The 24,361-nt window shown below is 41.6% G+C and overlaps 1 protein-coding gene across 2 annotated transcripts in view; it reads left to right on the top strand.

The window, feature by feature from the left end:
• Positions 1–22,036, top strand: part of LOC111952939 (tetraspanin-9-like) — a 303,733-nt gene extending 281,697 nt beyond the window's left edge. For both annotated transcript variants that reach the window (XM_070435279.1, XM_023971974.2), the window contains 4 exons: positions 6,121–6,222; positions 6,626–6,757; positions 14,424–14,507; positions 16,786–22,036. In XM_070435279.1, coding sequence (XP_070291380.1) covers positions 6,121–6,222; positions 6,626–6,757; positions 14,424–14,507; positions 16,786–16,857 — 390 coding nt within the window. In that variant the 3' untranslated portion in view covers positions 16,858–22,036. The remainder of the gene's footprint in view (positions 1–6,120; positions 6,223–6,625; positions 6,758–14,423; positions 14,508–16,785) is intronic.
• Positions 22,037–24,361: the final 2,325 nt, after the last annotated feature.

The raw sequence follows: 24,361 nt of genomic DNA, 5'->3' as shown, positions 1-24,361 counted from the left end.
AGTGGCTAGCCAGCTAAAATGGTCCCTTCCCTAAATTAGCCATTTATTTATGTTATCTTTATTTAACTAGGCAGGTCAGTTTAGAACAAATTCTTATTTTACAAAGTGCATCTCCGAATGGCACAACATATTATTCAAACAGGTCTGGGCAGGGTTGTTCTTTACGCATGGATGACGTTGTCTTTATATTGTAATCTTGTACTGTAAATATCCTTTAATAGGCTTTATCCCTAAACAGTACCGAAGGGGAAAGAGTGACATGCTGGAAGAATGACCGTGGTTTAGTTTCCTCCAAACCATTGATCAGTGAGTGAAAAGTTGCTAACGGAACCTTGATGTTAACCTATAGCAAGACGCATGGTCAAATTATGAAAATGCATGAATAAGAGTGGCAATCGATAAAAACTGCAAAGGAGCACGCATGTAAAGCACATGGCTTTATAAATGAATAAAGTGTCAATGTCAATGTAAGCTAAAGAGTCCTTCGTATTGAAGCCTACATTATATTGTGCCCCTGTTTGGACATCTTCTGCACTTTATTGATAGCTGGAAAATGCTCAAAGATTCAGAGAATAGAATAGAATAAAATTGATGATTGTATTATAATACCAATGAATAATTGGACTATTCACCACCTGCCCACCGTACATTCTGGCTAGATCTAAAGGTACAGGTGAACAATCAGTCAACTACACACTATACCTGGCCATGCACTGAGCTCTTCTACTGCAGCTCCATCCTAGTCCGTCCCTACATGCATCCCCAATACATAGCTCAGTTTAGATTCTGCTATTAAAATCCTTGGCCTTTCTGTAGCCTACAATGTTTTCAAATATTAGATTTTGCGCTGGCATTGGACATGGGAACTGTAGAACACTTTCTCTCATTCGGGATGATATCTCTTCAGAAATACATGTATTTCTATATGTCCATTTTATTCAGAGCTGGACATGGTATTGGATGGTGGCGTCTGATCCATCGGTTTCTAATGAAGACCATGATCTAATTCAACTGGCCGGTGTCAGGGCGATACAACCGTGACGTTTACCATATGCTTTCCTTATCCGGAGGATATCCGTACAAGATGCGTCTTCGACTACCTCCGGAGGGGGTCAGGAAGATCTAATCCCAATCAGATCACAATGTGTCTTTTGATTGTCTACACCTGTCGACAAATGTGGGTACAATCAGAATGTGGACGGGATCAGGACAACGGCTGGCGTCTCTCTCCCATCCTATTCTGCTGATGCAGGTGGATCTGCAGCTCAAAGGAAGCCAGCAGCGTGCTCCATAATGAGAGAGATTTTACACTCTGTCAATATATCTCCTTGAGATATTCTGTTGATGCATTTTGACAGGTTCTGAGGAAAGTTAATGAGTGATGAGTGACAGTTTTCTCTAAGAACGGCATAGTTTGGCTATCAGAGAACAATTTTACCGTCAGCATAGACTTACTTGATTCGAGCATGTTATGAGAACTATCTCACACAAAAGAAGTGTTTGTATCCATTTCTGCTGCAAAGGGAGAAAAATAGGTCAAAGCAGTGAGAGATCAAGCCTTTCGTTTGTTTCATAGTCATTTCTATGCCTCTTGTTAGCGGTGGTAAAAACTAGATCAATATGTTGCATTTCAAGACATATCGAAGACTCTCACACGTACAATGGAGGGAGGGTGGAAAGAAAGAAAATGGGCTTTTGGGCTCAGAAGATGACTGGTCCCCTGTTCTCTCCTGTGATTGTGTAGCTGTGGGGAGGAGTAATGAGGAGCGAGAGAGACTCGTGGAGGAGAGGAGAGATGGAGATGGGGCTGAGAGAGGTAGAGATAGATTATGGTGCTTTTCATCTCATTTCCCTGCACAATGACAGATATGACGATGCCTTCACGCTGATGAGGAACAATACAGATACACTGCTCTACTTTGGGAGAAAAAAATGATGATTTGAAATGATGCAAATTTTATTTCAAAAGTTTGGGAGAATTTAAGTGGGTTATGAATAATGAATAATTACTTCGCCTTTTTTTGTGAAATTATAATTATTCTGAAAAAGTGAATTCCTCTTTTATGATTAACTCAGCAAATAGTTTATTTATGCCCGTTATGGTAGAGAAATTCTGTGTTTTTTTCCCACACCGATAACGAATCACCTCTCGAGAAAAACGTGTTTCGCTCACTGTGACACTGAATATAAGGGGGCTTCTTCTGGTCTTGCAAAAGGGGAATCTGATATTTGAATGTCCTCAGCAAGACCCGAGTGTCATTATAAGTGTTATTCTCCAGCTGCTCAATTCCTGTCGAGCCAGAAGTGTATTTTGATGCCTGAACCATAATAATTATCCCCTCTTGCTATACAGCAAGCCCCTCTATAATAACAATGTTCAACTTCTCCCCAGTCAGTCTGTTAGTGTTTCATCTAAGAGTGTAGATTAGAGAGGAGAGGCACACTAGTCTGTTAGTGTTTCGTGTAAGAGTGTAGATTAGAGAGGACAGGCACACTGCATCGCCTTGCCAATGGGCACAAACTGGTCAAATCAACGTTGTTTCAACGTAATTTGTCTACATATTGTGACGTGGAATCTAGGTGGAAAATACATTGAATTTGCAAAAAGGAATCAACGTAAACTGTTATTTTATGGGTGAAATTTCAACAGCTTTCATTGTCTGCTTATATGCCCCCATTATTTATCCTACGGTTCTGACTTGGTGTACAGGTAGAATGCTGTAAGAACGACCCATGTTCTGAATTCTGTCGCTATACATTTCAAAAGTGCTGAACAAATAGTTATATTGACTTTTTCCATCCTAGCTCGCTCATTAATGTCTTAATCGAAATTATGGATTGCCTCTTATCCGCTTGTCGTCCCCTTATGCCATAGTTTGTACATATCAATTGTCAGTAGAAACCACATTTGTTTAAGAAAGTCAGCCATATCCACTATGTTTTTTTAAAAGACAGTAAATGAGACTGAATGAACTGTTTCGCTGTCAGACAAGGCTCCACTGATAGCCAAGTGTAGCAGTGGTAAGGTGTTGGGACTGCTGTTAGGACTCTGCTGTTGGGACAGCTTTATGTAGGCCCTAAGAGTTTGTGGGCACTGTTTGTCACCGTTATAGTGCAATTAAGGTATTTGTTGAGTATTGTGTTGTGTAGTGGCTTTGCTGGCATTCATCCTGGCAATTTTTGTGTTTGTTTGCCCCACCAAGATTTAAATGATAAAATCGCCACTGCCAATGTGCTATCTTGAGAATGATTATTGAGAGATCTCACTGTTGCTATCGAAGTCATTCCAAAGGGTAGGTATAACAGAGCAAATGAAATGTAACCATGTTTTATAAGTCATATACTGTATCATCAATGATACTATTTAGGCGTATATCGCATTTGCGATATCGAAGTCATCAACAGCTTTTGTTTCAATTCAACCCAGGGTTCAACTAAAAACAGACAATACATGTCCTAGGGTTTCAACCTTTGGTTAATTTCTCATTTAATCTTCAGGTTAATAATTCAAATGTTGGATTCACGTCACCATCTGAACCAAAAATCTAAGTTAAAGAATAGGATTAAATCGAATTAAAAGAATAGGATTTAGTCCTATTCTTTAACTTTGATTCTGAGATGGAGACGTGAATCCAACATATCAGTTATTCATTTGTAGACAAACTGGATATTGAATTGTGTTTGGTTGTCAACGCAACTAAATATCACCAGATGCCCTTTAAATAAAGTTTGATTTGATTTAGTCATATTCTTTAACTTAGATTTTTGGTTGAGACGTGAATCCAGCATATCAATTATTAATTTGTAGACAAACTGGAATTAAAGTCAGACTAAGTCAGTGGAACAAAATATACATCTCCTTCAAATGTTGATATTTGGTTGCATTGACAACAAAACACAAATCTATATCACTTTTGAAATGCAGTAAATAGCCTATTAGCCTATGTCGACAAGTTAACAAATGATATGTTTGATTCACATCTCTAACTAAACCAAAAAAACACGTTTTGTGATTTTGGCAATGAGGGCCGTTATCTACCTACTTCCCCAGAGTCAGATGAACTCGTGGATACCATTTTTATCTCTGTGTCCAGTATGAAGGAAGTTGGAGGTAGTTTCGCGAGCCAATACTAACTAGCGTTAGCAGATACTCATAGACTTCCAGTCATTGTGCTAATGCTAGTTATCAATTGCACTAGCGCTAGTTAGCAAACTACATGCAGAGACATAAAAATGATATCCGCAAGTTCTTCTGACTCTGGGGAAGTCGATAAAGGGCCTAATTACCAAAATCCCTAAGTAGTCATTTAAAGAATAGGATTAAGCCAGTGGCTCAGATGAAACTATCCAAGCATTAGATACATTTCCCTTAAAGTGTCAGTGCAATCAAAAACGTGATTCTTTTCCTGTATTTGTTTTGTATTTTTGTATCAAAAATGACTGAAAAATCAACAGGAATTCATTGAAAAATTTGTTTTAATTGAGTAAATATATTCCCACAAATAAAATGTATGTTTCAATGTAGTCAAGCTATGAAATTATTGTTATTTTCAGATATAATATATTTTTGGGCTTAGTTGTTGTCAATTTGCAGTTTATAAAATATTATAATTATTTTCCGGCCCCCCAACTATCCTCTCAGACAAAAATTGGCCTGTTGCTGAATCTAGTTGCCTACCCATACTCTCTAGAGTCTAGACCATCCTATCTGCCAATTAGGGCTGTGTATGTAAATAAATGTATCAACATGCCCACATGATCAGACTGAGCATTTCAATGCCAAAAGGAGGCTCAGGGAAATAAATGATATAATATCATATTTGGAGTTATTTTCATGAAATAAACGCACACTGATATATTAGACAGTGATTATTTAATATTTAACATTATAAAAAACAGATTTTAAAAGTTGAAATTTGGTTGAGTCAACCAAACACAATTCGATATGACTTTTGTAAGACAGTAAATAGCCTAAAGTAAAGGTTATCTTACAAACTAATGTAACAGTATTTATTCAACCTTAAAATGAGTAACACATCCATAGCCACATTTTGAGGTTAATGTAATTATAAATGTTTTCTAATGTAGGCCTAATCATAGAAAGCGTGCACGTTCAAGATAGCATTCAAAGGTTGCAGGTCTGTGGAGATCTTTTGCTATAATAATCTGGGCAGAATCTCAAACAGCATCGATCACTTGCAATATGTATTTTCAATGTAATATCAACAGCAATGTACATGTCATTTGGTTGTGATGAGGCACAGTGAGAAAACACATGAAGTATAAATACAAAATATCTGTTTGTTGTGCTTTTAAATGGTTGAAAGTGCAGGAATAACACATTTAGATGACAACATTGAAATAGTTTTCCATTGGAAACTGGTTGTCCTTTTAGATGGTTGAAAGCATAGTGATAGATAACACATTAGAAATTCAAAAAACGTCTGTTTTTTTGTTATTGTGGGGGAATAAAAGTTCAAGTCTCATTGATCAACGTCTCAACCAAATATTACCCACATTTCCATGTTGAAATGACGCGGTGTGCCCAGCGGGTTGTAACTTCCACTGACAGCGTTGGCACGGTTATTGTGCCATTCATGTCAATGGGGGGACATCTTGAACTTCTACAGACATGGTGCTTATGCTTTAAGATTTCAATATGAAACAAATTGCCTGTTTTATCTCCTGTAAGACCAGCACGCACTCCTCTTACAGACACAGTATCATTCCTCCATATAATGACTCCCATCTCTGCACACCGCCTTCAATCTTCCATGGTAGTTTCCCAGCCCTCTAGGCATACACGGCTGCTCTGGAACAGCCAAGCATAGATTGTATGCAATAATCTCATTAACACGTGTGATGAAATATTTATATCCATTAGAAATGACATGAGCACTGATCGTATTGTTAAGATCCAGTCGAGAGGAAAACGCAATAGCTATGCCAAAAGGCATATTTAAATGTAAGCTCAGTGGAGGGAATCGAGCGACGTCAAAGTCAAACCTTCAGATTTAACAAATGATATGCGGCATAATCCAATGTGTCTGACAGATTTCTAGGTCACCTGAAGCCATCTATCTAACCAAGGTTTGTGTGTGTTGTGTTATCTGTCATCAGGTCAGCGAGAATGCCAAGCAGGACCTGAAGGATGGCTTGTCTCTGTACAACACAGACAACAATGTAGGCCTCAGGAACGCATGGAACATCATCCAAGCAGAGGTATGTAGTATGTGACATTCTAGGATCATGACCATTCATGAACAATCCACTTTCACGTGTAAAACAGCAAAATAACTTTAATGTGGACTCAAGTTCACCTCAGGATAGTGCATAAATGCATTTATAGCGAAGCCTTCACCTGAAACCATTTTTGCTGTAATTACCATGGATGGTTGAATTAACAGAACAGCCGGTATGGAACATCCATACTGTTTCTTGGAATATGCTATGGGCTACATAAGATACAGCATCTTAAGGGACAGCATCTTACAGGGAGCGTACATACGTAATTACAATAGACTAACTTACTGCCGTATTTATCAGAATTGTTTTAAGGACTCTTTGGACGCCCAGACAGGTAGCACTAACTTCTGCTGTCCTCCTCCGTGTGTGTGTCTTGCAGTGGAAGTGCTGTGGGGTGGTAGGGTACACAGATTGGCACGAGGCCCTCAAGGAGAAGGTGGTGCCCGACCGCTGCTGCCAGGAGCACTACCAGGAGTGCGGACGCAACTCCACCAACATGTTCTGGACACGGGTGAGTGGGCGCACTGGACACCAGGCGGGCACAGGGCAGTCACTGTCATGAGATGTGAATCCTCTGGAATAAATTGGAGGCCTATAGGTCATATATTAAACAATCAAATGTTATCAATGTCACAAGCATGGGAAACCAAAGAGCATTTTAACACCAGAAAAGCCAGGCCCTTTGACCCAATGACCCTTTGACCCAACAATGTAATAAATACATTTCATATATGGTATCGGAAATATTATATATTTTCAGTGTTTATGAAGGTCTTGAGTAACCTCAGAATATGAAGAAACATTTTTTTTAACACAATTGTCACGTTCTGACCATAGTTCTTGTGTGTTTTACTTGTTTTAGTGTTGGTCAGGACGTGAGCTGGGTGGGCATTCTATGTTGTGTGTCTAGTTTGTCTGTTTCTATGTTTGGCCTAATATGGTTCTCAATCAGAGGCAGGTGTTTTGTGTTGTCTCTGATTGGGAATCATATTTAGGTGGCTTGTTTTGTGTTGGGATTTTGTGGGTGGTTGTTTCCTGTCTTTGTGTTCGTTTCACCAGAGAGGACTGTTTCGGTTTGCCACGTTTGTTATTTTTGTATTGTGTAAGTGTTCACGTTTATCGTCTTAATTAAATATGTTGAGCACGAACTACGCTGCGTCTTGGTCCGATCCCTGCTACACCTCCTCTTCAGACGAAGAGGAGGAAGGCTGCCGTTACAACAATAGCATTTTCAATAGTTTACTTACTATGGCACATGCTCATGTTTGGAATGCATGGAACAGTGGTTATTCTTGGAAAACGTTTTATTTGGAAATAGAGCCTATCTCTTTAATTTTGAGAGTTATTTGGCAATGATAAGGGTTTTGGTACCCTCATAATCTGCTCTTTCTGATAATATATAGAAATCAAAACATCTTACATGCATGTAACTATGTAGGAGGATTTGAAAAAGTAATTTTTTTGCGCAAAAAAAAAATATATACAAAAAATCCTCTTAAATCTGCTTATAACACATTCCGTTTGTGACAATATATGTGAGTTAAATAGACTTATATAGGAAAAGTCAAGGACGGAGGGTGGCATGACGTAAAAATTGACTCACTCGGCTCTTCTAGTGCCAATCGAAGAGTGCACAGATTCCTTCTGCTCAGAAAAAAGGTGTATCTAAAAGAAGTATATATTTCAAATGACTATACAATAGTTACTTTGCAAGTGTGTTGAGATAAGGATTGTATTGTTCTGAACATCATTTAGAGTTTAAGTAGTCTAACATTGCTTACTTTGAATTTTGGTCACCGTGTGAACTTTTGCTTTCATTTTGCCTAAAACAGCAGTTTGATTTTACAGCACAAAACTTCAGGGTCTACATGTTCCCTCCATATCTGTACTGCAGTGTGCCTAAAGATGGTTTTGAGTTCCATGTAAATCTTTGCAATAGAAAGCCCCTTTTCAAATGTTAAGAACAAACTGTTTGTGTTTTTAACTAATAGAAACATCACCATGTGAAGATACTTGTAAATGTGCGTGTATGTATGTGTGTACAGTATACTATATATTATAGTTTTTTTTGTTTTTTTTGTTTTGTTTTATTAGTTGTATTAATAGTTCTAACAGTCGTTTTTATTAGTTCTAGGTCTATTAGTAGTTGTACAACAACGTATTATTATTATTATTATTATTTAAGTGTTATTATTATTAGATACTAGTTGGCAATACATTTGCAGAATGACCACTTGTCTCTCAAATACATCGTTACAGTTCGCTAGCTAGCAAATTTTTTCCATATTAGCATTGACATGAAATCAGTCAAAACACCTCAAAAGAAGATATGGTATCAATAACATGGGGGAAACAAGCTGAAACAAGCCACCTACGATTCCCCACATGGCAGTTTCTTGTGATTCTTGCTAGCAATCTGGTCTTCCAGGAATCACAACAACACGCTGACTTCTGCCCCATGGAAGCACGTGACATTGTCAGCCAACCCATCTATTGTAACAGCTGAAACTGTCACTAACTTCCCCGCCACATGGTTGTCACTAGTTAACACAGCCACAATGTCATAATTATAATAATACATCCAAATATAACACATTTCATTTGAATAGAGCATTTCATTACAGAGTTGTCTCAAAGCTCTACGGAGGAAAGCAAAATAAAAATGAAAAAGACAGTCTGTAGAAGTGGGTTTTAAGGCCCATTTTAAAAGTTCAGAGTGATGGAGCAGCTCTCAGATGGCCAGGGAGAGCATTACATAGACGAGGGGCAAGGGAGCAGAAGGCTCGGTCCCCCATAGTTCAGAGATGTGTTTTAGGAATTGGAGCAGAGAGTGCGAAGTGGCTCGCTGATTGAGGTGGGGCTCAATCCATTCAAGGCTTTAAATACAAGCACAAGCACTTTGACGTCGATCCTGTAGTTGACCAGTAGCCAGTGGCATTGGGCCAGGATCGGGGTGATGTTGTTTGACTTCTTGGTCCTGGTCAGGACCCTGGCAGCACTATTCTGGATTAGTTGTAGCCTCTGTAGTGATTTGGCTGGGAGGCCCGTCTAACAGCGCATTGCTGTAGTCAATCCGAGAGAATAGGAAGGCGTGAATGAGTTTCTCTGCATTTGGCTGGGAGAGTGATGGTATGAACCGGGCAATATTTTTAAGATGGAAAAACAATGTTTTACATATTTGTTTTATGTGGGCATCGAAGGGCAGAGAAGAATCAAACTTGACTCATAGGTTGGAGATGACAGAGGACAGACAGGTAGATGGCCTGGCCGTTGATTGTAGGGCAGATGTTTCCAGCACTGGTGACCAGCTGGGGTGTCCAGCAGGTCACAAAGCATAGCGTTACTCAATTATGGCTAAAGCCTGCCCATTTCTACAATTTCTCTATTTGATTTGAATATGATTTTAAACCTAACCTTAACTTTAACCACACTGCTAACCTTATGCCTAACCCAGTGGTTCTTAACCTGGGTTCGATCGAACCCCAGGGGTTCGGTGAGTCAGTCTCAGGGGTTCGGCGGAGGTCAAGACACACATCCGATTCATATGATTCGTGATGACACTCCCCGCTTGGCCATCATTGGCTGCAGGTGATCACGCTACATCGCTTGGCCTATCTGTGCTGCAGGGAATTTGGTGCGCTCAGTAGTCGACTTGTGACTGTCGTGATGGTACGTCTTGTGATTTCTTTCTTAATATTTTAATCCCTTCATACTTACTATGTCGAGCAAAAAAAGAAAGTGGTCGGACGAATATGTACAATATGGATTCACATGTATAACGGAACGTGATGAGAGTCAGCGTCCTAACTGCATGATTTGCAATGCCAAGTTGAGCAATTCTAGTCTAGCACCGGCAAAACTAAGAGAACACTTCCTTAAGCTGCATGGAGATGGAAAATACAAAAACACAACGCTCGCTGAATTCAAGGTGAAGAGAGCCAGATTCGATGAAAAGGCTACTCTGCCTGTTCTCGGCTTTGTACCCATCAACAAACCGATCCTCACAGCATCGTACGAAGTTGCTTACCTGATCGCAAAGCAGGGCAAACCACACACCATTGGTGAAACACTCATAKAACCAGCTGTGTTGAAGATGGCGAATATCATCCTGGGAAAAGAGGCTGAAGTTAAGTTATCCCAAATGACACCATCAGCYACAGAATAGAGGACATGAGCAAAGACATCTTGGCTCAAGTAGTTGCAGATCTGATTTCAAGCCCGGCAAAATTCAGCCTTCAACTCGACGAGACCACAGACGTTTCCAATCTAAGCCAGATTGCTGTATTCGTGCGCTATGTGAAAGACGACGTGATAAAGGAAGATTTTTTATTTTGTAAGCCTCTTACAACAACAACTAAGGCAGCCGATGTGAAGAAACTTGTGGATGACTTCTTCAAAGACAACAATCTTTCGTGGGATATGGTTTCTGCAGTTTGTTCGGACGGAGCTCCAGTCATGCTGGGAAGAAAGTCTGGTTTTGGTGCGCTAGTGAAAGCCGATGCACCACACATCATTGTTACGCATTGTATTCTGCACAGGCATGCGTTGGCAACAAAAACCTTGCCTCCAAAACTGGCAGAAGTATTAAAAATTGTAGTGGAATGCGTGAACTATGTGTGAACTAGTGCTCTGAGGCACCGCATCTTCAGTGAGCTGTGTAAAGAAATGGGCTCTGAATTCGAGGTACTTCTGTACCATTCTAACGTTCGGTGGTTATCCCCGGGGACAGGTGCTGAATCGTGTTTTTGCCGTGCGTGTGGAAATTAGCCCTGTTTTTGCAAGAGCACCAACATTGTCATGCAGATTGCTTCAAAAATTCTGAGTTCATTGTATTTTAGCGTACATGGCCGATATCTTGCGAGCTCTCAATCATCTCAATCAAAAGATGCAGGGCGGTGGAGTCAACATCATCGAAGCGGAGGAAAACCTGAAGGCTTTTTCAAAAAAGCTACCGTTATGGAAACGCGAACAGAGAACGATAACTTCGCAAACTTTCCCCTGCTGGACGACTGTGTAAGTAAGATCGAAGATGTATCTGGAATCGGAGACATTTCTGTACCCGCGAAACTGAAGCAAGCACTTAGATGAGCTTGCAAAGTCTCTCGACGGATACTTCCTACAAGAGAGTCATATCCAGCATGGGTGATACAGCCCGTTCACGTTTAGTGTTGAGACAACAGATGTCAATGATGAATACCTCGATGAAATCATTGAAATTCAGCACAGAGCTCAGCAGACGCCAGGTTCAACAGCAACTCTTCAGAACAACAATGCTTTCAACGTTTTGGTGTCAACAAATGGTAACGTACCCTGTTTATTGCTAAATCTGGCGATTTTCATACGCGGTTTGTTACAACATATCCTTTGCGAGCAATCCTTTTGCGAGGATGCTTGGACATAAAAACGAAGAAAAAGAAAGACTTTGTTGGCGAAAATGACATGAGAGTGGCCTTGCAAGGTGAACCGCGCACTTTCCTGACTGGTCTCTGAAAGGCAACAGCAGAAGTGACACTGATTTGCAGTAAATATTCATTATTATGTTTTTGTTTTTGTGTGAAAATCATGCTTTGATGATTTTGTTCTTTCAACACACGGTGTTGATGTTGATGCACGGTTCATTTTGTGCACCAGTAAAATATATACCTATGTTTTGAATTTGAAAAAATCATATTTTATTTTTCCAATTAAGAAGGGTTCGGTGAATGCGCATATGAAACTGGTGGGGTTCAGTACCTCCAACAAGGTTAAGAACCACTGGCCTAACCCTAACCTTAACCACACTACTAACCGTATGCCTAACCTTAACCTTACATTTTCCACAGCCAATTTTGTGGCAATCTGACTTTGTGGCTGTGTTATCGAGTGCAAACCCCACCACATGGAGATAGTAGTTTCACGTTTTAATTTCACATGTACAAGTACAGTGAAATGCCTTTCTTACAAGCTCTACCTAACAATGCAATAATCAATAACAATGTAATACTTGAAAAAACATGAGAAATATGAAGAAATATGAAAGACACAGTAAGTAAGTAAGGGTACTATATACAGGGTCAGTTCCAGTACCATATTTACAATGTGCAGGGATACTGGAGTGAAGGAGGTAGATATGTATAGAGGTAAGGTGACTAGGCAACAGGATATAAGATAAACAGAGTAGCAGCAGCTTGTATGTGAGTGGGTGTGCATATGTGTTGAGCAGTGGGGGTCGGTTCCTTTTAAGATAAGGGAGGACAATCATTTTGTTATGAGTTTGGCCTTATTTCTATTACAGCATATTGGATGACTGTCATTCATATTCCATTCAACCAGTTCAATGTAACATGGATAGGTTTAGGCTACTACATGATACTTTAATTTCCCCCATACCCATCATGAGGTTGCTACAACCTAGCTTATGAATGCAAGTTTACAACGTACGCTAGGTGCACAGGTCGAGAGAAATTTGAGTAACCAAGGTGACAGACATTGACACATTCAATACTGCCTTGCACACTCTTGCCTGCATCTAGCTGATCTAGGGTGTAATCATTAGCCCACAGTTGCAACGAGAGTTTCTATTGGACAAATTCAGGTATGTTTATCCCCGTTTCGTTCCGTTTGCTTCCGTTTAAGAAACGTATTTCAACAGATCACACGCAAATATAATTCACTTTCATAGCAGCCACATACTGTAGCATGATCCCTTTGATAATTGTATAATTTCATCTCGCATCTATGCGCTCTCCTCCTCTCACCCTTCGCTTGTGGACTTCAGTGCACAACACATCAGCTGTCTGTGACCGCTACACACAGCCTACATCGCTGTCTCCATATTATAACGTCATAGTCAAAATAGCTACTAGAACTAACACGTTAGTAAACCCGCTACAATCATGCAGTACAGTGTACAGTCAGCAAGGAGGTTAGCAGTTACACCGGCAGGCCCCGGTGGCAAGAAATAAATACAACCAAAAGCTTACCTTGACTTGGCAGATTTCAAGTGTTGGATAGCCATATCCATAGTCAGGTAGCTAACTAACATAGCATCCCTCTCTGTTTGAGCCGGATGTTTGAGTAGGCTAAACTAGCTATCTGCATTCGCTAGCTAAGTACGGGAAAGTGAAAAAAATATTAAATATACAGTAGCTAACTCTCTCTCTCGCTTCTCCTTCATTTTTGAAGAAATTAATTTGTTCAAAACTGTTCAACTATTGTCTTTCTCTCTCTTTGAGTCAACTACTCACCAAATCTTATGCACTGTGGTGCTAGCTAGCTGTACTTATGCTTTCAGTACTAGATTCATTCTCTGATCCTTTGATTGGGTGGACAACAGGTCAGTTCAAGCTGCAAGAGCTCTGATAGGTTGGAGGACGTCCTCCGGAAGTTCTGATAATTACTATGCAAATCTATGGAAGGGGGTGAGAACCACGAACCTCCTAGGTTTTGTATTGAAGTCAATGTACCCAGAGGAGGACGGAAGCGAACTGTCCTCCGGCTACACCATGGTGCTACCCTACAGAGTGCTGTTAAGGCTACTGTAGATCTTAATTGCAAAACAGTGTGTTTTAATCAATAATTTGGTGACGTGAATATATTTAGTTTAGTTTTATATAGTTTTACATTTAGTAGAGTCTATGGCTTAAACGATTTTCCGGGCCTTCCTTCCACACCGCCTGATACAGATGTCCTGAATGGCAGGGAGCTCGGCCCCAGTGATGTACTGAGCTGTCCGCACCACCCCCTGTAGTGCCACGCGATCGATGGCGGTGCTATTGCCATACCAGGCAGCGATGCAGCCAGTCAATATGCTCTCAATGGTACAGCTGTAGAACGTTTTGAGGATTTGAGTGCCCATGCCAAACTTTTTCAAGTAGTAGTGACCTGTGAATGAACCTGTGATTGATAACATCTTACAGTATGCATGAACCAGAGATGATAGCTACAGAAGGGCCACTTCAGTGATTTTACTGTGTCTCTTTCTCTCCCCAACAACCTTGTGCGTCCGAAATATTAAATGTCTTGCCATATTCAAAATTGAACGATCCAAAGTGCTTTTCAATTGCTGTTTTTGACAGACCGTTATTTATCTCCATCGAGTGACTTTTACTGTTCTTCCATATTTCCTCCATCACCCCCTAGTCTATCTTTCTTCTAGTGTCCGCTCACAGTTCTATTGTTGTCCCTCTGTCCCCTAGGGCTGCTATGAGAAGGTGGAGGAGTGGCTCGATGACAATAAGCATCTCATGGGAACCATTGGCATGTGCATCTTGGTAGTGCAGGTAAAGCAGCAAGCTCTTCTCCATGAAGTGTGTGTGTGTGTGTGTGTGTGTGTGGGTGTGTGTTTGTGTGTGTGTGTGTGTGTGTGTGTGTGTGTGTTTTTTGTGTGTGTGTGTGTGTGTGTGTGTGTGTGTGTGTGTGTGTGTGTGTGACTCCACAGCCACACACTCCCTCTCCCTGTGAGAGACAGGCCAGTAATAAAGTCCATGCTCAGTGGGCGTAATAGCACCTACACATTCTGCCATACTGAAATATCGAAGATGGTGTCTGGTGCTCCCTGGTCCTGTCTGAGGAAATCAAAGCACCTTGGCTCTGTGCCCAACGCTGGAGCTGGAGCCAGACACCAGGAAGTGATATAAGACCTGATAAAGAGATCTCAGCCTGCTGCATCCCTATGTTCCTCCTGTCTGTCCTTTCTGTCTGACTCCTCTGTCTACCATAAAGTACCTGTCTGACTATCTTTTCTCGTGGTATGTCTCTCTGACTACGCAAAAGCACCTGTCTTCCCAACGTGTCTGTCTCCTTGTCTACCCTTCCTGTCTTGCCTACCTGTCTAACTCCAGCTGCCTCTCTGCTCTTCCCTACCTACTCTGTGTCAGAGGCAGGAGAGCCCAAGCTCTTTAACGTATAGAAGTAGAGTTGTCACCATGATTTTAGACTGTACCACAGGGCTGGTCTGCACTCTCTCTACACACACACATTATCAAATCCCAAACACACCTGTTGCATAGGGTGTTTATGAGAGAGGGATAGAAGGAGAGCAGGAGAGAAGTAGAGAAAGAGAGAATGAGAGAGATATAATGAGGATATATAGAAGGCTGAGCCTGCAGCAGCAGAAGGACAATATACTGTACATAATTTACTTTTCCTTTGACCTTTGGCCTGACCCCACCACCTAACATTCCCCAGCCCATTACTGAGAGAGTAGTAGAAATGAGAATCATTAAAAGGCAGTCTGCAGAGAGATGGCCTGTGTGGTCCAGCGGTTAGTGTTGGCACACGTGTATGCCAGTTCCCGGCGTGGGTTTGAATCCGGCCCACTGCCCTTTGACTCAAACTCCTATCTTTTCTGTATTCACACTATTGTCCTATCTGTTCAATAACAAAATATGGAACCTAGAACCATAGATAGACTTTGCTCTGTAGAGTAAGCTGGAGCAAGCTGGGGAGAGTCCGCATGAGTTAATCAAAAGCCTCTGCCCTACAGTTGCATCCCTAATGCAGACATACTGAACAGGGTGTGTGTCTATGTGTGACAGGGTAGGGGTTGGAGTTTGATCTGTGATGTGTGCTTGGCATTGCTCAAGAGCCTGGTATAATAACTGTTAGCTTTTTTCACCACACTGTGTTAGATATTAGGTGAGACTGGCAGGAGTTTAAGAAGGTATCCCTAAGCATATGGACCCAAGTTTGTCTGGAACGAAAGGGAAAGTCAGCAGCAGCTTCCCAGAGGCTAATGCTAATCACAGTAGCAAAATACTTCCTACGGTAGCTAGCTAGCTAACTTCCGGCTACAGTAAGTGTGGTCTGCATGTGTAACTGACCTGGGTTCAAATACTACTTGAAATAATTTATAATAATTTAGCTGGGCTTGATTGAGCTTTCCTGGCACAATGGAACCAATAGAATAGTCAAAAAACCGCAAACCCCGCCCATATGGCACTCTGGGCAGGCTAACGCTGTTTTTGAAAGATTTCAAATAGTATTTGAACCCAGTTATGTTCTGTAATAAAGAGTTTTACTCACTCCAGTCCTGACTGCTTCAGATAATGGCTTTAGGATCAGCCTCCCGACTTTGATGTGAAAGTAGTCCTACGTATCACAGGCTATTTCTTAATGGAAAACTTCAAAGAATAAACTTTTTTTCCCGGCGCTTCATAATTTACCTCATTGACATAATGTGCTCACTTATCTCACGGCATTTCATCAGTGAGATACAGAGGCATGTTGTTATATTTGATGTTTCAAGACGGCCTGAGAGAGAGAGGAGGTAGCCAATCTCTATCCCTGGTTTGAAAAAAGGAAAATGTGGGTTGTTTTCAAACTCTGCTGGAGGATTTTTCTTCAGTGTCATAAAATCAACACAAGCCAGAAGCACTAACAGTGAATGTATTTCACCTCGTGTAGCAGAGTACATAACACAAGAGTTTGCTCACATCACTCAGAACTGGCTGCACTGTACCATTCACTGTGTCCTCTGACTTTGATACAATAATGATAAAACATTTTTATAGAGACTTCAAAGACAAAATTCATTTTTCCCCCTCTCCTTCTCTGCAGCTCCTGGGAATGGCGTTCTCCATGACACTGTTCCACCAAATCCACAGAACAGGGAAGAAGTATGACGCTTAGCGTGGGACAGACAGCACACAGGGAAAGGAGCCCCATGTACTGCCTGATGGGATAGACTCTGGATGACCCCCCCCCCCATACCTCCTGTATCACAAAGCCTCCCACTCCCCACTCTTCCCAGAAACCCTGTACAGACTGCAGCTGTGTCACCCTTGTCCTCTTCTCTGTCCACTCCACCATTCATTTGCCAAAGATAAATGGGACTGGAAGATGTCTTATGTCGTCTCTCTCCTGTTCAGAAGTAAATATAAATGTTTTGGGCGCTTGGATTAATAGTTTTGCGGGAAGCTTTACTAATGCTCACATCCCCCCTGCAAGGCGAAGAAAGCGGTGAAAAGAAAAATGAGATTGTAGTCTCCAGGTTTTCATGGATTTTGTCGTGTTGATGGTTCATGTTAACTTCCTCTTTCCCTTGTAAATGATGAAAGGCTCCGACATGGTATGCTAGTTTTCTACTCCCCGGAACCCTTTTTTCATTGAAAATGTCTTCTTTTTTTTTGTCATTGAAAATGTCATTTTTATTCCCAATACAGTATGATTTTTTTCTTCTAAATGTGTCCTTTATGCTCCTATGAAATGGAGTGTTTGATATGCTAAGTCAAGACTCTCAAACCCGGTTCCTGGAGAGCTACCATCCTGTAGGTAGTCACTCCAACCCTGTTCCTGGAGAGCTACTATCCTGTAGGTTGTCACTCCAACCCTGTTCCTGGAGAGCTACCATCCTGTAGGTTGTCACTCCAACCCGGATCCTGGAGAGCTACCATCCTGTAGGTTGTCACTCCAACCCGGTTCCTGGAGAGCTACCATCCTGTAGGTTGTCACTCCAACCATCATCTAGTGCACCTGATTCTAATAATTAGCTGGTTTATAAATTGAATCAGCTTAGTTACAACTGGGGTTGGAACAAAAACCTACAGGAGGGTAACTCTCCAGAAACAGGGTTGGAGAGCCCTGTGCTAAGTGTTATCTGTTGTCAGAGGTGTGGAATGGATGAGATGCACAGGAGGCTGCTGAGGGGAGGACGGCTCATAATAATGGATGGAATGGCGGGAATGGTATCAAACGAATGGAAACTATGTGTTTGATGTTTTCGATGCCATGCTATTTAATCCGTTACAGACATTACGGCCACCTGTGATGAGATGTGATGAGTTGCTGTGGATCAGGGATGGGCAACTCCAGTCCTAGGGGGGCGAACTGGTGTTACACTTTTCTCCTAGCCCTATAGCTAACACACCTGATTAGACTAATTGCATTCATCTAAACTGAAGACTATGGGCGCGTTCCTCTGCACAGGCGTTGCTGACGCATGCCAGATCTTACAATGCCTGGATAGATATTTTATGTATCAGCTAACCACATCATATGGTAAAGCAATCTGTCAGTCGATGACACAGTCAATGACGTGGCACGCAACCATTGGCACGTAATGTCTGAGCAGGTAGCACAGGACCCATGATCAGTTGATTATTGGAGTCTGGTGTTAGCAGTGGCTGGGGAAAACGTGTGTCACCAACCAGGCCTCCGAGGACTGGAGTTGCCCATCCTTGCTGTGGATGGTCAGGGGTTGGGATGGGTCGTAGGTCAAGGTTATAATGCCATGAGCCCTAAGTGGTTGGTGCCCTGGATTCGGAGAGGTTTTTCCTGTGATGGAAAGACTTACTTATTACACTTCAGAGGAATCAAGTTAAGAGTGCAGGGCTATCCAACCCTGTTCCTGGAGAGCTACCATCCAGTAGGTTTTCGCTCCAACCCCAGTTGTAACTGACCTGATTCAGTTTATCAACCAGCTAATTATTAGAATCATCTGCACTAGATTAAGGTTGGAGCGAAAATCTACAGGATGGTAGCTCTCCAGGAATGCCTGAACTCTTTAGTTTTTATTCCCTCTCTTTCTCCATCTCATCCTTTCGCTCTCTCTCTTACTTTTTACATGTCAGAACGGCAGGGGGGCGAGACAAGCTCTTCACAGTACACATTTTCACTGACATTCCTGCTAGACTAAGTGATGATGTGTCTACACCTGTAGTCTGGATGCTGCTGCTGTAGTTTTCAAAGCGCCTCCCTTGCGTCAGTCAGTCACAGAGTGGGTGGAAGGGAGGGAGGGAGTCTGATCAAAAGGCGAGGCTGTGGTAAGGCAACGCGCCCTGTAGGACAAGTCGTTTTACTAGCGCTACAACGGTGGCCTATGTGCGGTTCAACAGCAGGAGTCCTGTTTAGTACAAGAACAAGGGTAGGTTTCAGGGTACGTAGATAACTACACTCTAAACTGCTTTGGAGGGCTTTACCAACAGGGTCATGTTCATTAGGCACTAAATGGAACAAAATGGACTGAAACAGTTTAGGACTACCTGGACTTACAATAAGAAACGGTCATTTTTGTAGCATAAACATTTTCCTTTGCATGCCCTAATGAACATGGCCCCGTTTTCCTTTAACATGTCAACATGCAGAAGTAGAGCGAACTTAAAGAAGCATTCACTTGCAACCTTCTGCTTGTAGTAATCAATTAATTGACTTATCCTTAACATGAAGGAGGGGAGGTTGGCTGAACTGACTGGATGTTTACTGTACTTTGGGGAATTTGGTTAGAAGTTAGATAATCGGGACCAGAAGTGTCTCAGTTCTAAAATCTCATCCTACAATTGCAGGAGGGTTAGAGGCTAGGATGCTGCTTGGGATAAGAGGTGTAAGAACTCTGACATTGCTGCTACATGCGGATGTCGTGTGAAGGATAGAGGAGGCGGTAGGCGGTAAAGGACATTTTGCCAAACGCAGCTAACTCGGAGACACTGCGGCCTAGCCTTCACACTCTGTCTGCATTAAGGATCATCTTCAGGACCATCTAAGGTCATTCATTAAATCTTAATTTGAACATATTGGGATGTACAATACTCTACATAGTGGTAGATTGCAGCAGATGTGGGTTTTGTGCATGGCTGTGTCACAGGCTCAGATAGTTGTTGTCGAACTTTCTGTCTCTGATTCACTGGATGCCCCATCGTAATCCATGTTTTACAACCACAGGAAAAACATGACAGCTGCTGATGTAAAGCACTGGCATGAGCGCTTCACATCCTCTGCCTGGATGCATCCACAAACATTCGGCACAATTTATCGCTCCAGCAAATGCTGCGAGGTACATGCCAGGGTTGACATTTGTAGAGATGTGACAGTTGTCGTCGGTCACGTAAGAACAGGTTTGTACCCTGTGTACCGACATCCTTGTACCCTCTGCCACTTTGCTTGCTCCCAGAAGTAATACTGCATCTGATAATCATAGAATTATAGACTAAAAAGCCCATTCATCTCAACTGATAAGATCTGTGATCATTATTGTATTGTGAAAGTCTGACATTGTGTGAAGTGATTTGGGTTGGAAGGGTTACACGTTGAATGAAATGCAGAATAGCCACTTCAGCATGAAGATAGAAATACACGATCAAATCCCGAAGACAAAACCGGCTTCACACAGTCCATATGTCAGACTTCGTTCAAGAATCATTTCAAAATCCCAAACAGCTTTTCCCGTCGTCATTCACGTAACGTGTAACTGTCACTGCCATCTCTGAAATGTCGGTGTTCTACCATTGACATTTTTCTGTTCTTCGGAAAGGAATTCATTCAAGTCTTTGCTTCCCGCATTCTCCCACCGTCAAGTGGTTTTTCAGTGTTTTATCAAACAAATGTTGTTTGTTCATGTTCATAGAGGAGAAGAAGTCTATCACTTTAACACAAGTGTTTTATGATGTTTTCTTGTTGTACATTAGCTGTTTTTGTCTCTTGTTTTTATACGATCTGCTCTTTTACTGTGTTCTACTTGGCTTTGTTGTGTCTGAAGCTCACTGTCAGTCATCCGGAGAGCATTAGTAGTATATCCTTGGGATTATAGACAGATAGTTAGACGGGGGAATTGAAGACAAACAGGAACGTAACGTTATTCCTTTTTAAGGTGCAACTTAACCACCTTCCTGTCTTAACTTCGCCGCAGGCATTTATTCCAGTCCTGTTTTGAGGGAGGAACATGCCATCTGAGTAGGAGGATCAATACATACTGCATGTTTGCTGTTTTGTTTTCTCTATATGCGAAGAGCTGGATCCAATCTGCATCGTAAAAGTATTGCAGAAAATCCGAGTTATAGGTCGATTTGAATTTAAAGTCAATATTCCCGCATTCACATATGTCGGCTCAATCTGAAATGACCTTAAAAATGTCATTCATTTTGTGTACATTAGGATGTGCTATTCTATTATCTGCGGTATGTCTTTAACCATGCCTGTACCGTTCTTGTAAATGCCTGCCCAACTCTGCCCTATGGAGTGTGTTAAATCTCAGATGACACTGACTGAGCAACATAATTCCTCTTACTGCATTACCCTTATTCTAGTCCTGGGAGTAAATATTCTAATTTCACAACTGATCAACTGTTCTTGTTGCACCTCTGCAATAGGAAGGACCCCATTAACCTAATGCCCATTGGCATCTTCTGATATTGACAGATGATATTAACACACACGCTCTCTCTGACTGTTTATTTTTGGAAGTCATTTTCTTAGCTGTACGGGCGTTAACTAATTTCCTACCCATGAATTAATGTTGTTCATCTTTTATTTGTTTGATAGATTGTTTGCATTTGTACTTTTTAATTCAGGAGCATTGTAAACGAAATGTAAATGTGTTTTTTGGGGGTTAGTACTGTATTGTTAGTTTAATTTACAGTATTGCAGCTTGTAGTGCGAAATAGGATACATTTCATTGGTGGATTTGGAATGAGCATTAAGTATTTTTTCCCCTCTCTTCACATGGAAACACTGCCACAGACTGGAGATGGAAAGGGAAGAATGGTTATTGGGGGTTTTGTCTGCTATGGAAGCAGCTCATTTCTACCACCTTTGACATATTTTTATAATCTCATCACTAATCCCTCACAACTAAAGCTGACTATCTGAGCTGTTCTGAAATGTAAGCTCTTGAATGGTGTGTTTGATGTAGTGTCATGGCAAACCGCAGTATTATCTGCTATCTGTCAGCCTTGTCCTGTGGATTTTTTTTTTGCTACATGTAACAGAACTCTGAATATCTATATTAGGTGGTGCACTACATTTCATTCTTTAAATCCTAATATTTTTTAAATAAAGGAAAGTGTGTCGCAAAATCCCACTATACCCTGTACGCTCATTTGCCTTTCATGTTTGAAGACTGACGTTATTGTGTTCCTTTTTTCTTGGCACCGTTAAGTATAGTTTTTAAAATAGGGTTAGATTCGGAATAATTTATACTATTTTGGTATATTGAACGGAGTGAATCAGTGAGCTGTCAGAAGTTAGGCTACATCAAGGGAAACCGTGAACAGCATCTCCCCTTAAAATATGTTGTCATTTAAAGATAATGTAACCTAAGGGGCAGCTACTGCAGACAGTGTGATGAACTAATCACAATAGAAACTCAAATGACAGTTGTCAGGTTTTAAGTTTTATTAGTGGTATGTACAGGATGCGCATGGTATACATTGTCCAGTGAAATGCTTACTTGCAGGTTCCTTCTCAACAATGCAACAATAATAAATAATAAAAGATAAGAATGTGAACATAAAATAAATTACAGTAGAATAGAATAAACATTTTAGCATAAGTATAACACAGGAAGGCACAATTTATAGTCCAATATTTACATGTGTATTGGTGAAGGGGGGAATTGGGGGGAAGTGTATAAATTGAGCAGTATAATAAGAGTTTGAGCCATATATAGATATATCTCTATATACTGTATCTCACTATATCTATGGCTCTGATTTTCTTCGAGTTGGTTTCTACAGATGTGTCCTATAAAATTGTCAATATTTTTACTGTTTGATGTGAGCACAAGAGTATTTTTCTACTGAGCTTTACCCCCTGAGTTAGGCGTAGATTCAATCCAGAGCATTGAAGATCCACACTACAGCGCGGTTCAAATTTAAAGGCAATGCTCCCACGTCACAGTAAACGCAGTATGTCGGCTCAATAGGAAATAACCTTAAAATGTAAATCTCGGAAGAGCACGGATCATTAGCGCTACAGATTGAATCTAGGCCTTAGCCTATCTGTTCTCCTTCTCTCCTTCCTGTTTGGTAGTGAGTAGTTTACTGTGCCATTCCATTCTGGCTTTCTTTAATTTCACTGATCCTTCTATGCAAAAAAAATACCTATTTTAGCCTTTGTACAGACCATTTTGTATTAGTAATATGTACTGAAATAAAGTGATTAGTGGTGATTGGGGATATTCTGTTTGATTTTCCAATATACATTATTTGATTTCTTCAAAATATATATACACTGCTCAAAAAAATAAAGGGAACACTTAAACAACACAATGTAACTCCAAGTCAATCACACTTCTGTGAAATCAAACTGTCCACTTAGGAAGCAACACTGATGACAATAAAATTTCACATGCTGTTGTGCAAAGAATAGACAAAAGGTGAAATTATGAGCAATTAGCAAGACACCCCCAATAAAGGAATGGTTCTGCAGGTGGTGACCACAGACCACTTCTCAGTTCCTATGCTTCCTGGCTGATGTTTTGGTCACTTTTGAATGCTGGCGGTGCTTTCACTCTAGTGGAGCATGAGACGGAGTCTACAACCCACACAAGTGGTCAGGTAGTGCAGTTCATCCAGGATGGCACATCAATGCGAGCTGTGGCAAAAAGGTTTGCTGTGTCTGTCAGCTAGTTCCAGAGCATGGAGGCGCTACCAGGAGACAGGCCAGTACATCAGGAGACGTGGAGGAGGCCGTAGGAGGGCAACACCCAGCAGCAGGACCGCTACCTCCGCCTTTGTGCAAGGAGGTGCAGTGCCAGAGCCCTGCAAAATGACCTCCAGCAGGCCACAAATGTGCATATGTCAGCATAGTCTCACAAGTGTGTCTGAGGATCTCATCTCGGTACCTAATGGCAGTCAGGCTACCTCTGGCGAGCACAGGGCCTGTGCGGCCCACAAAGAAATGCCACCCCACACCATGACTGACCCACCGCCAAACCGGTCATGCTGGAGTGTGCAGGCAGCAGAACGTTCTACAGCGTCTCCAGACTCTGTCACGTCTGTCAATGTGCTCATGTGCTCAGTGAACCTGCTTTCATCTGTGAAGAGCACAGGGCGCCAGTGGCGAATTTGCCAATCTTGGTGTTCTCTGGCAAATGCCAAACGTCCTGCACGGTGTTGGCTGTAAGCACAACCCCCACCTGTGGACGTCGGCCCTCATACCACCCTCATGGAGTCTGTTTCTGACCGTTTGAGCAGACACATGCACATTTGTGGCCTGCTGGAGGTCATTTTGCAGGGCTCTGGCACTGCACCTCCTTGCACAAAGGCGGAGGTAGCGGTCCTGCTGCTGGGTTGTTGCCCTCCTACGGCCTCTTCCACGTCTCCTGATGTACTGGCCTGTCTCCTTGGTAGCGCCTCCATGCTCTGGACACTACGCTGACAGACACAGCAAACCTTTTTGCCACAGCTCGCATTGATGTGCC

This window comes from Salvelinus sp. IW2-2015, linkage group LG26 (genome assembly GCF_002910315.2).
Source record: "Salvelinus sp. IW2-2015 linkage group LG26, ASM291031v2, whole genome shotgun sequence".
NCBI lineage: Eukaryota > Metazoa > Chordata > Actinopteri > Salmoniformes > Salmonidae > Salvelinus > Salvelinus sp. IW2-2015.
The sequence above is the reverse complement of the archived record's forward strand: the minus strand, read 5'-3'. Positions and strand labels throughout refer to the sequence as shown.